Source organism: Tachysurus vachellii, chromosome 1, assembly GCF_030014155.1.
Source record: "Tachysurus vachellii isolate PV-2020 chromosome 1, HZAU_Pvac_v1, whole genome shotgun sequence".
In the NCBI taxonomy this organism is placed as follows: Eukaryota; Metazoa; Chordata; class Actinopteri; order Siluriformes; family Bagridae; genus Tachysurus; species Tachysurus vachellii.
The window spans coordinates 17,732,317-17,745,604 of NC_083460.1; the positions used below are offsets into that span (position 1 = coordinate 17,732,317).

Consider the following 13,288-nt stretch of genomic DNA (forward strand, 5'->3'; position numbering starts at 1 on the left):
TCTCTGTGTCTCTAATGAAACCAGCGTGGTCTCTGGTATTTTGATTGACAGTGGCAATATGTGCATTTGGTTGGGGGTGGGGGTGGGGGGTTAAATCTGTGGTTGCTGTCAAGGTCAGGGGTCAGAGCATGAAGAGCTGTTTTAGGTATAGAGCATCAGGGTGTGAATAAAGGAGGATAGCATCGTGACGCATGGCATGCTCATTGTATTCAGGAGACCCCACGCGTCTGTACATATGGCTTGGGGTTCGAATCCTCCCCCTTCCCATGAGCACAGGAGCTGTCTATTCTGCCACAATGGTCTTATTGTCATTAAACAGTTTACAACCTGTTAATGAAAAGACATAGCCTGTGAAAGCATCATATCAGGAGTGACTGATTAGGCAAAACTCTTTAATTTAACAAAAAACTTTAAAAAATAACAACAACTGAGATACTGACAGAAGGACCAGGATTACATGATACTTCACACCTTCTAATTAACAAGCACTCCAAGTGTCTAAAGAACACTGCTCTGATTTCTTCAAACACCTAGAACAAGTCATTTATAGCTTATGTGGACAAGCACTTTATTAGTAACATCCATACACCATCTTATTCATGTAAATCAGCCAATCAGGTCGCAGCAGCATCGCAATATAACTCAAATAATCACTCTTTAATACGGTGGTGAGCAGAAAAGCATCGAGGAAATAGACGAAACATCAAACATAGAGTTGGTCAGCTATTCTAAACATAAAACTGTCACTCACTTTAAATTTTTAACACAATACTATTAAACACAATTGTGTGTGTATGAAAATCCCAGGAGAGCGGATAATACTCAAACCAGCCATCTGGCACCAACGACCACGCCACAGTATCACTTTTTTTCTGTTCTGATGTTTGATATGAACAATTACTGCCGTTCTTAATTGGCATCTGCATGAATGTAAACTAACATTATGCTGGCAGATGATTGGCTGATTAGATACCTGCATGTTCCTAATAAAGTGGACAGTGAGTGTACATTTTTGACTGATTCAAGTGTGATGGCACGAAGCAAAAACACTTGTCTTTATTATTATTATTAATATTGTTATTATTTTAAGGTATGATGTAGATTTTTTTAAACAATCCTTCAGAGGCTCTTGACTTTTCATAAAGAAGAAAAGCTCAATCCTTCCATCTAGTGGCAACATCTACATACTAGAATTTACTGTTCATCTAATATTACACTATGAACATATTAGGTATATATTATGAATATAATATATAGAATATATTATGATCCCAGGATTGTAATGCATCGACGGCTCATCCACATTCATTTGAATATACAGAATACACAATAAATATTCATAAATATTTCAGGTTTTATGCAACGTGTAAAAACTTAAGGATTTTAAATCGATTTGATAAATTAAACTTGTTTCCTTTATTTTCTGCTTTTGCATTTAGTTATTATGAGCACATCAGAGAAAAGTAAATTTAACCTATTTTAAACTTTATAATAAAAAAGAAATAAAAAAAGTAATATAATAAAATTCTTATTTATGGAAAACAAAACACAAAATTATTTCCTCCTCAAAGACAACATACTGCGTTACTAGAATGGAGCTTGTTTTTTTTTTTATTCAATATTTTTTTCCAAACATGTACACAGGAATTGTATTGTTACAGTATATACTGTATATACATACACATTTGTGTATATTACGTTATCTAAAAAGTCAAGGGCATGGGGTATGGCTGCTGTGCGTTTTAAGATTTCTAAACATCAGTCATGTTCCATCACAAATCCACACTGACAGGGTGGCAGGGCAGGAAGGCGGGGCATCCCGGAGGCGGATTTAAGCTGAACAATCGTACGATGGGGAAAGAAGACTACAGCTACCTCCAGTGCACTTCAGTCGAGCGAAGTGGGTAATAAAAACAGGGGCCGGTGCTGCAGACAGGTCGGAGCGCGGTGGACAGTGGAGCGTCACAATACTGAAGAAACGTGTGGAGAGAGTTAAACAGTGGAGGAACTACAAGGTGGAGAATTTAGTGTGCGTTTAGGCTGTAAAGTTGTCTCAATTTTACGGTGGATAGAAGCTCAAATACAAACGAACCCGACTCGGTCTGGCTCTATGATACAGAGACGTACGCATGACAGCAGTTGATTACAAAGCCCCGAGTAGCACAGGATGATTTCACAGCTACAGAATTACAGACAAACACACTGTCGTCCCTCACGATGAAGTGTGACAGATGCCAATTTATGAAGGATGACACTATGTTCCTAGTCCAGGATCGTAATGCATCGACGGCTCATCCACGTTCGTTCTAATGGCAGGGTGAAAAAAAAAAAGAAAAGAAGAAAAAAGAAAAAGAAAGACACCCTCTACCATCTTTCTACAAGCCGTTTGCTACACGTGACCCCAGGTCTTTGGTACAATCCAGATCATTGTGTTCTAATAACTCAGACTGCTAATACTGGACTGAGGGGAAAACAGACTGACGCATACAAAAATTAAACGGAGGGATCCTGTTTTTTTTTTTTTCATTCCTCCAGCTAGGAATACATAATGGGTTTCTCCTTGCTATACCTAAAAAGAGTCTGATCACTGAGTGGTTGTGTGCGTTAGAAGACTTGATTTCTTGTAAGGGGAAAAAAAAAAGGGAATGACGAGTGTGACGTGTCTGGAGGGACCGGTGTGGACTTGAGAGAGTGACGGCTGCTAAGAGCCGACTGGAGACTCTACATCATTCCCAACTGCATGAGCGAGTTGGCGTACGCCATGGGCTTAACATTCGGATGAGGCTGTGGAGACAGAAGAGATGTGCAGTTAGTCAGAGAAGCTGAGAATATTTGTATAACATTGTACTGGTCAGGCTTTTAAATAAGGGAAAACAAGATCTTCATAGATAACGATTATCACGTGTAGATGATTTACACAATCATTAATTATCATCAATAATCATTTCCACCCTCATTCAGCGCTACGTTAAGTGTTTTAAGACTCACTAAACAGGAGGTAGTTGTCATGATGTATAACAGTGTCGCCTGAAAGTTTGTGAACCCTTTAGAAAGTCCTATATTTCTACATAAATAAGATCTAAAACATCATCAGGATTTCACACAAGTCCTAAAAGTAAACAAAGTGAACACAATCAAAAATATGAGCCAACAATATTATACTTCATTTACTTATTGAGAAAAATGATCATTTATAACAGAATACGTGAACCTTTGAGTTCGGTATCTGTTGTAGGCCCCTCGTGCAGCAATAGGTAAAGTTTCCGGTACTTTTGATCAGTTCTGCACAACAGCTTAGAAGAATTTCAGTCCATTTCTCAGTACAGAAGATCTTTAGCAAACTTCATGTGCAGCAATGTTCTTCTTTTTTTTTTTTTTTTTTTTTTTTTTTAAGAGAAATTGCTTAAAAGTTCCTCTGTATTCCTTTCTGACCCAACAGACTGTTACGTCTTCCTTTTGGAGTGATATTAGTTGGTTGAACACTTCTGGGGACGTACCAAAGGTCTTAAATTTCCTCCTTTTGTACAGAATCTATATGACTGAGGATTTTGTTCTGCTTCCACAAACACACGTCATGAACATCAGACCTTGATGTATCTCTGTTCTTTAAATAAAACAGGACCCTCACGGAGACACGATTGTCGTCTCTTTTACTGAAATCAGATGGACTCGAATTTGACCTTGAAATTAAATACTAATTCTAGAGTTTCACCTACTTTTGCCTCTTATGGATATATAATATTAGACCATTTTCCTGAAAAAAAAAAAAAATGAAGTATAATATATTTGTCTGATCTGTTTGTGTGCAGTTTGTCTGCTTTCGGGACTTGTGTGAAATTCTGATGTTGTTTTGGCTCATATTTGTTCAGAAATCTAGAAACTTCTAAAGGGTTCACAAACTTTCGAGCGACTCTATACACCAGTGTTACTCATTGCGCGGCTCGCGAGCCTCCTGCGGCTCGCCAAGCTTTAATATGCGGCTCGCGTGGCAGTAAATAATACGATGATATGATCATGTGGTTAAAATGTATTTTTCATTTAAATAACATTAAAAACAATCAGGGAAGCATAGAAAAGCGAATGTGCTCTATTACAAATAATAATATATATTTATACATTATTTGACTCGTCACTGACTCACTGCGTTCTGCGCAATAGCCAGTTTTTGGCGGCCTGCCAGAAGCTAGTTTGTATTTCATGCTAGTTAACAACTTGTGTTTACTGTACACACGGACTAAAAAATGGATCGATTTCTTATCAAACAATCCCGTGCACAAAATGAACAGCAACAAAGCAATGTGACAGTGACAAAAGAGGTAACTGATGGGGAGCATGCATCATCCGCAACTCGAGTAATTATTGTATTGCAATATTGTACATTGTATTTAAGACTGAATAACTTGGCAAACTTTGCGGTGAAAGTGGCTCTCCTATTGACTTTGTCCTATCAGTGTGGCTCACATGAAAAAAATAGTGAAGACCACTGCTATACACAGTACACTACAGTTAGTATTCTAGCACCACCTAGTGGTTGACATATAACATGACCATTGTTTCTATGAGTGTGTTTTCTCCATGCTAATTTTCAGAAGAAGCAACAAAGTAAAATTTACAAAACTTTAGCGTAGATTAAACAAAAACTAGGACAAGAATCTATGCGGCTGTATCCACGTCTTATCCACGTCTACCCTCGGCAGGAAGCTGCTCCGTAATAGAATATTTTATATTTCTTTACATGTAGGAAATGTTCACACGATCACTAACTGGAGAATGTAGAATGTCTAAATCACGGGTTTTGTTTTTGATGTGCTTCATTAATTGCTTTACCTGGAATAAGGAAATAAAGTGACCGTCTTTTTTGTACAGTGTGGATTAAATGTGAAGATACAAACCACAGCAGTGAACTGGTGGAATTCAGGCTTGAGGTCAGATCCCCTGAGGTGAATGTAGGCTCCTTTGTTACCCATCTGGTCACTACAGGGCATAAAGACAAGAAGAAAATGTTCACAACAAGTCATAAGAATGAAATAATTCAGTATTTTACTTTAGAATAAACTTGAAATGCTGAATATCTCCTGATATTTGTGTAACGCAAAAGACATTTTTTTTTTCAGAAATAAAAATAAATAGATTTGAAAGGTCAAAGCAGCACATTTATTCCCCAATATAGCCGATGACATGTTAATAAATTGTTCATTTTAAATTTTACCCCATGTTACACTTTACGTTACGTGTGTGTGTGTGTGTGTGATAAACACACTCTCCGTCCACTTTATTAGGAACACTCGCCCATTCAGCCATTTTTCCCTCCTCAGCCGATCACACGCAGCAGTAAAGTGCATGAAATGACGTACAAGCAGATCGACAGCTTCGTTTCACAGCAAACACAGAATTCTGCCATTTAATTTGTTTAATTTATTTTTTATTTTCATTTAATTTTAATGGCTTGTTTGTACCAGATGGGCAGGTTTGAGTTTTTCAGAAACTGACTTTCAGGGGATTTCCTGTGTAAAGTTGCACAAAATGGTGTGAAAACCAAACACAAACCCCTTCAGGGTGTGGAGGAGCTGCAGGAAGTTTCTGAAATACTCAAACCTGCATGTTTGCACCAACAACCACACCTTGGTTAGTCACGGTGTGTTTATTAAAGCGGACAGTGAGTGTATACATGTTCAGACCCTGGTCATGTGTGAGACTGACTGTGTGAGAGACGGAAGTCGTTTTTCATGCTAATAAAGGAGTACCGTACCAGTAGTTGGGTGCGGAGAACACCGTGATGCACTTCCCTGAGTGAGTGACCTCGTAGCCCTCAGCCTTCACCTCGTGACTGCGCACGATGTACTGCAGCTTGTTCTGTTCCAGGAAACGCTCGGTGACATCAGGACCGAACTGACAGCTCACGCCACGCTTGCTGATAGACCGTCCGTTCTGAAATGCGTCACCGCAAACGTTACAAAAGACACGATAGCACATTAAATGAGCTTTTAGTTCGGCTTATTACATTGTAGATTTCTACTGATGAGTTTAGATTACAGATCGCTGCATGACTGAGTAGCTTAAGAACTATGACATCATTTCAAGTCAGTTTAATTCAATTGAGGCAAAAACGTCCTTGACTGAATGATCTGTGGCTGTATAACAACGTAAATGTTCATTTTATTTGTTTATTTGTTCACGTAAATGGCAAACTTGGGGAAAAAAAATCTGTATCCCACGAGCCGACTTTAAATATTTTACTCCACTCAGCAGACCGTTTTTAAAGTTTACACTAAAGAATTTAAAGCAGAGACGCTGACCTGCGGCTGAGGATCTGACCACAGGAGATCGCACATAGGACCTGGACGGTTAATAGACATTTATAATGGGGTTGAAAGGGGAGGAGAAAAGAAAACAGAATGATTTAACAACAGAATTATTATTTAAAAAAAAAAAATTTCCCCCACTCACACAGAGCAGTTTGGTTTCCTACCCGAGTCTGGAGGTTGTCTGTTTCTGTCAATCTTTCTGAGATCATCTAAGGTCACGCCATCTTCACTAAACAGTCCTCCGTGCATCACCTTAAACACACACGATACACAGTGTCACTTCACCACATGAACAAAAAGCATCGAGCACATGATTAGGTGGGCATTTTAACTACTCATCATTATTTTGATCATTTTTGCTACACGCTGCCTTGTTCAGCCAACAAAGAGGTTCCTTACGTTACGTTTACTGTATTTGGCACACGCCTTTATCCAGAGAGACTCACATTTTTATCTGATCAATTTAGGGTTGAGTGCAAAGCAACCTGAACTAAACTCAACCTTCCGATCAGTTGCCCTATATCTTAACCGCTAAGCTAAGAGGTGTGACGTGATTTTGTTTAAAAACAATTTTTAAGCTAACAGATTGATACAATTTTAGATCATGGTGACACAGGAGGAGCTCAGGGCAGAAGATTGTATTTCAGTGTTCATTGTACATGCACTGGAGATCCTGAGATATTGACAGACCGTCTATAAAGCGGTTACGATGAATGAACAGATAAAGCGTTAGATTTATCCACACCGCCAAGGCGATAAATACAGACGTCTTTTATTTTGTAAACCTTTACGAAGGATGCCAAAAGTTCTGGAGCTGTCTGTAAGTGAAGATTAGGGCAGATTTGAGCATTGTTATGAAATGAACTGTAACTGTTCTCACCAGCACTTTGTTGTTGATGCACTGAGCGAGTGGAAGCCACTGAAAGACCTCGCTGAACAACTGGAACATCTGCGCTGTGTACTTGGCCTTGACTTCGCCTTCAAAGCCATACATTTGATTCATGTTATCTGTTTCATGGTTACCTAGGGATGAACCGGAGGTTAGTCTCTTACTCTGTAAGCATATGTGTGTGTGTGTGAGTGTGTGTGTGTGTGTGTGTGTGTGTGTGTGAAGTCAGAGCACACCTCTCAGTAGGTGGAAGTGGTCCGGGTAAAGGAGCTTGAAACCAAAGAGCGTGAGAATGACCTCTACTGAGAAAGAGCCACGGTCCACAAAGTCGCCGTTAAACAGCTGCAGTTTGTGGTTAATTCTCATACACAAAATATACAATAAGCAGAACGTGAAATAGAGTCTATGTCTCTAGTTAAAAAAGGGCAGGGATGCATCAATGCTGTTTATTCAGATTGTATACCTTCATAAATCACCTTCATAATACTAATCTGTTGGACAAGTTATTTTGCTCTGTTTAATACTTTGCATGATGTAGCTAGCAAATACACTTGATTTCAAATAATTATGTAATAACCAGAAGTGTATTCGCTAGCTACATCATGTATGGAGTAGAGCTGTAGTGTAGAAGTGCTTTTGTTCAGCTGTAAGTAACGTATGCTGTTTTTTGGATTGCGTCGGAATCCCTGGCTGTCATTTTCCTGGTCTTTCCTAAAGAGACCCATATTGTATTGTAACACATTCATGTTTTGTCGTCTGTTCGTTAGCACGATGAGGTACACTCTGACGCTTTAGGTCAGGATCTGCTAGAAGATTTTTTTTGTTGTTTAAAATCTTGTACACCGGTGTATCTCCCTGACGTATCAAATCTCCCTGACGTATAAGTATCTCCCTGACGTATAAGTATCTCCCTGACGTATCAAATCTCCCTGACGTATAAGTATCTGCACTGAACACACTGAGATCACGGGAACAGGATACGTATGGGTTGGTCGGTGACGGTAAGCCGTTTAGCTCGAAAATGTTTAGAAGGTCGTAGTACTGGCCGTGTGTGTCCCCGCAAATGGTTAGTTTTTCTGTCTGGAACAATAAGAAGGAAAACAATTACATCATCAAGGCTAATTTGTTTAAGCATTTAGATCAAAATCACAGCAAAAAAAAAAACAACTAACAAACCGTTGATCTTAGTGTAATTTCTTACCTCTTTTAACACGGTTTCAGTAAGACTCGGTAATTTGGATAAAACATCTTTTACTTGAACCAGGATCTGAAAAGCAGTTGACAAACAGCAGACTCTGAAGGTTAGTGAGGAGTGTGTTAGTATCATTCAGTGTTCAATGGGTGATGGGGATCAGACGGTGTTTGGGATCAGACGGTGTTTGGGATCAGACGGTGTTTGGGTGACAAACTTTCTGCAGACATTTTCACAGCCGGTTTGTGACTGCAAACTGAACCGATTAGACTAACAGCCATTTAACTACAACACGTAGCAATAGAACAACTGGAGCAAAGCGTGACAGTGACGTCCCTGACTGATTACTGGATGATGCGCTTATTCAAAACTAAGTGTGGAATGTTGGACACTTCATGCACTCAAATCTCACAGCTTTGATTACACAGCTGAAAAAGATTAGCGCTAACGCTAACAGGCTCTGATGCTGGATGAGGAAACATTTCCACGACGGCTGGCGATGCTTCAGCGGACGAGACCTCTTACAGACGTCTTCGATTAGCCCAAACATTTAAATATTCACCATATTTTGCACCATATTTGCTGAGTGTTCCATTGGAGAAGATACGATTCTTCTAAAGTCCATCCTCTAGCCAGCAGAGTGTATAGTGCTCAATGTAAGTGTGGTGATTACCTCCTGTGGTAATCTTGTGGCAAGATAAAAAAAACAAAAACAAAAAAAAAACATTCCATGCTATTTCTTCTAATGTATTTGAGGTACAAACAAAAAGAAGAAGAAAAAACTAACATAAAAAAACGCTACTTTTTTTCTTTTTGCCACAGAGACGTTAATTGAGTCATAAGTCAGTGAATGAGTTACAGATGAGAAGCACAACAGCAAATTAGGGCGTGGATTTGGCCTTGTGTTGTGAGGTTTACCTGGTAAGCACATTTCCTGTGGAGTTTCTTCTGGTCCTTAAACCATTCCATCAGCTCCTTCATGAACTTCAATGTGACCTTTCCGTCTTCCAGTTTAGGGCCTATATACTCATCCTCAATCGCTGCAAAGGAGAACGTTTAGAAAGACGATAAGTTTTTTCCCCCCCTGAAGATAACCGACACGTTTAAACAACGATGGAGCGCGAGAGATGACTGTTTACTCATGTTCTCGATGTCTAACGAATCCACTACTGATCGTTTCAGTTCGTCACTGGCGATGGCTCTCTCGAAGGCCTTCTGCTTTACTATCTTGTTGCACTCTTGGTATTTCAGCTTGGCATCCTTGTCGTTGGGTCGCACCCTCACTACCTGTTCACGTCAAAGAAAAACGTATTTTACCGTTTTATCAGTATGTGCAAATATACATAACTCCATCTACACTTACAATAACAAAACTAAGATGAACTAGTTGGGATTATGTTGTGAATCTACACAAAATAAACAGTTAAATGTTTCATATTTGTAATTAATCTTTTGATTTAACATAACACCAAACTAATTAATTTAGCAGGTTGGAATATATTGATAGGCAATAAGTATTCTAATGTTAAACAAAACAAAATATAAACCAACCACGAAGGTTTTTTTAAATCTATATCTTTAAAAAGGTGCCTGTTTAATAAACGTACCGTCTCGTAATCTTTAAGCGCGGCCTTGAATTTGCCCAATGCCATGTTGGAGGTTGCGCGACGGTAATAGCCTTTGATGTAGTTCTTGTCGATCTCCAGGGCGCGGGTGGCATCTGCCAGGGCGTAGCCATAGCACTCAGTGCGCAGGTATGCCAGGCTCCGGTTACTGAAGTAGATGGCATTGGATGGATTCAGCTCCAGCGCCTCGGTGTAATACTTGATTGCATTCTCGTAGTCTTTTTCTGAATGAAATAGATGAAGAGTGAGTGACAATATCTGCATTTGCATTTGTGAGGACGTGATGAAGGCGTGGTCAAGGCGCTGGGTTCCTAATCAGAACGTCGGGGTTCAAACCCACAAGCTGCTGATACATCTACGTTGGGTCCTTGAGCAGGGCCCTTAACCTCACCTGCTCCAGGGACTGATAATAGCCTGGGATATTACTGAGGGAAAGTCGTGGCCTAATGGTTAGAGAGTCTGACTCCTAACCCTAAGGTTGTGGGTTCGAGTCTCGGGCCGGCAATACCATGACTGAGGTGCCCCTGAGGAATGCACCGAAAACCCAACTGCTCCCCGGGCGCACTTTGGATGGGTTAAATGCAGAGGATGAATTCTGTGTATGGGTCACCATACTTAGCTGTATGTCACGTCACTTTCAAGTGAGCCTACAGAATGTGGCTGCTTTTGTTAACATGAGAAACATTCAGTGCAGAACAAAGTGCAAACTGCTGGAACCAAAGGCACATTTATGATCATCTGTAATGATTCAGGCAACGACAGCAGCACGATAGATAAGAGAGCTTAAGGTTTTAGGTTAAAGCAGCTGCTCTTAAACACATCACTTGTCAGCCATGCTGCTAGAGATGAGGTGTAAAATATCACTGATGATCTGTATCGATACTGAGCTTAAGATGCTGACTCAGAATTTCCTGCTAAGCCTGAGTATGAACACATGCTTGCCATCAGAGCTGTAAAGCACACACAGATGAACAAGGCTTAGTGTGTCTTTGGGATCGGTTTAGTTTTACAGGAGCATCTACAGGGAGGACAGGAAGATTGGACAGGTTTAAAACGAATAAATACAACGTGGTCAGATCCTTTACAGGGATTCCGTCCGGACATGTTAACGCTGTATATATTTACAGACTTCTGCTGGGTTTAGTGACACATCGGAGCTCCTTTAAGCCGCCTGCCGGCTTCGTGACTAGAGATTTGTGTCACAATGCTAACTTGCTCCAGCTAACACATGCGTCAAGCATCACAACACGGACACCTCACCACCCATAATATGCCACACAGACACCGTTAGCTCGGTCAAATATGACCTTTAAATGCCGCTTGAGTTAACTTTACCTTTAAAGTAATTATTCGCCTTCTCCTTGAGTTTCTCAGCCTCGGCACTCCGCTCCTCCTCCGCCATTTTCTTACCGTCGTAATCCGTTACAACGACCGTCAAAAGTCAAACGACGGTCGTAAAAACTGAACTTTGCGACAGTTTGTTCTCTGCTGTGGTTAGCACTGAGATCTTTAAAGTTTAATCAAACGCAGACAATTTAAACAAAAAACTACGAAGTAAATAAATAATCACCTTTTATAATGTAAAGTATTTCTCAATGAAATGTTTACATTTTTATTTTACCTATTGTTGGAGGCAAATACAAACCTGAAGTCATATTATAGTCTATTTATAGGGTTGATACTTTTATAATGCACTTATTTATTTATTTATTTATTTATTTATTTATTGATGCATTTATTTAGGCATTTATTTATTTATTGATGCATTTATTTATTTATTGACGCATTTATTTATTTATTTATTGACGCATTTATTTATTTATTTATTCGTTCATTTGTTTGTTTATTATATCACATCTACCATTATATCACAACTGTATAATGTTTTATTTTACCATTGTTATTTATGTCAAATCATTGGCTTTGTATATTTACTGTTTTATGCCGTAATGTTGTTAATGTTTCACAAATATGTCATATAAATCTATACAAACTCTATAACAAGTTTACAAACTTATACAGTATAACAAACTCTCAAACTCTGTTCTTCACTATGATTCTTTCTTTCTTTCTTTCTTTCTTTCTTTCTTTCTTTCTTTCTTTCTTTCTTTGTTTATTGATCCTCTGCCAGCTGAGGAAGTTCAACCTGCCACAGGATCTTCTGAAACAGTTCTACATTGCCATCATTGAATCCATCCTCTGCACCTCAATTACTGTTTGGTTCAGCTCAGCCACCAAATCTGACCTCAGAAGACTACAGAGTGTAGCCCGGACTGCTGAGCGAATCATTGGCACAACTCTCCCCACTCTCCAAGACCTGTACTTCACCAGAGTGTGCAAAAAGGCAATGACAATCACTCTGGACCCCTCACATCCAGCACACTCACTCACTCTGGTCCCCTCACATCCAGCACACTCACTCACTCTGGACCCCTCACATCCAGCACACACTCACTCTGGACCCCTCACATCCAGCACACACTCACTCTGGACCCCTCACATCCAGCACACACTCACTCTGGACCCCTCACATCCAGCACACACTCACTCTGGACCCCTCACATCCAGCACACACTCACTCTGGACCCCTCACATCCAGCACACACTCACTCTGGACCCCTCACATCCAGCACACACTCACTCTGGACCCCTCACATCCAGCACACACTCACTCTGGACCCCTCACATCCAGCACACACTCACTCTGGACCCCTCACATCCAGCACACTCCCTCTTTAAACTGTTGCCATCTGGTCGACGCTACAGAGCCCTGAGCACCAGAATGTACATTTGTACATACAAATTGTATATGTCATTCTGTTACACTGTGGAGCTTCTGTCACTAAAACAAATTCCTCGCATGTGAAAACATACCTGGCAATAAAATTTCTGATTCTGATTCTGATCCAATCTTCTTATACATGTAATTTTCCATTCAGTCTCTAGGAGGCGCTACATCTCCACTGGAGACACGTCATGTTCTTATCAGCTATAACTACTAATCTAAAGCACCTTTTTATGTCATATAAGAGTTCAGACCTATACCAATATCGTATGCTAACAGATTACTCCAAAAAGTTTTTCATCTGATTGAACATTTTTATTATTCCCAGATGGTCTCCTGATTTGGGTTATAATTGTACCAGGTTTATTTACACTTTCTGTACAGTTTCCCTTTCTCCATGTGGCGTTCTTACAAACAAAGAAGTATGAGTCCAGTGAAAGCCATTGAAACGGGCCACAGTACTGCTGTCCTGTGTTACTCACAAACAGCCTT

The 13,288-nt window shown here is 39.9% G+C and overlaps 1 protein-coding gene across 1 annotated transcript; it reads right to left on the reverse strand.

The window, feature by feature from the left end:
* Nucleotides 1-1,588: 1,588 nt before the first annotated feature.
* Nucleotides 1,589-11,493, reverse strand: ppp5c (protein phosphatase 5, catalytic subunit). The gene is made up of 13 exons (XM_060875504.1): nucleotides 11,347-11,493; nucleotides 9,994-10,235; nucleotides 9,526-9,673; nucleotides 9,305-9,426; nucleotides 8,396-8,461; nucleotides 8,176-8,274; nucleotides 7,431-7,536; nucleotides 7,186-7,328; nucleotides 6,470-6,557; nucleotides 6,297-6,337; nucleotides 5,750-5,928; nucleotides 4,893-4,974; nucleotides 1,589-2,784 (listed from the first exon to the last, which is right to left on the reverse strand). The coding sequence occupies exons 1-13, from the start codon at nucleotides 11,411-11,413 to the stop codon at nucleotides 2,722-2,724; spliced, it is 1,446 nt and encodes a 481-aa protein (XP_060731487.1). The 5' UTR covers nucleotides 11,414-11,493; the 3' UTR covers nucleotides 1,589-2,721.
* Between the last annotated feature and the right edge of the window lie 1,795 nt (nucleotides 11,494-13,288).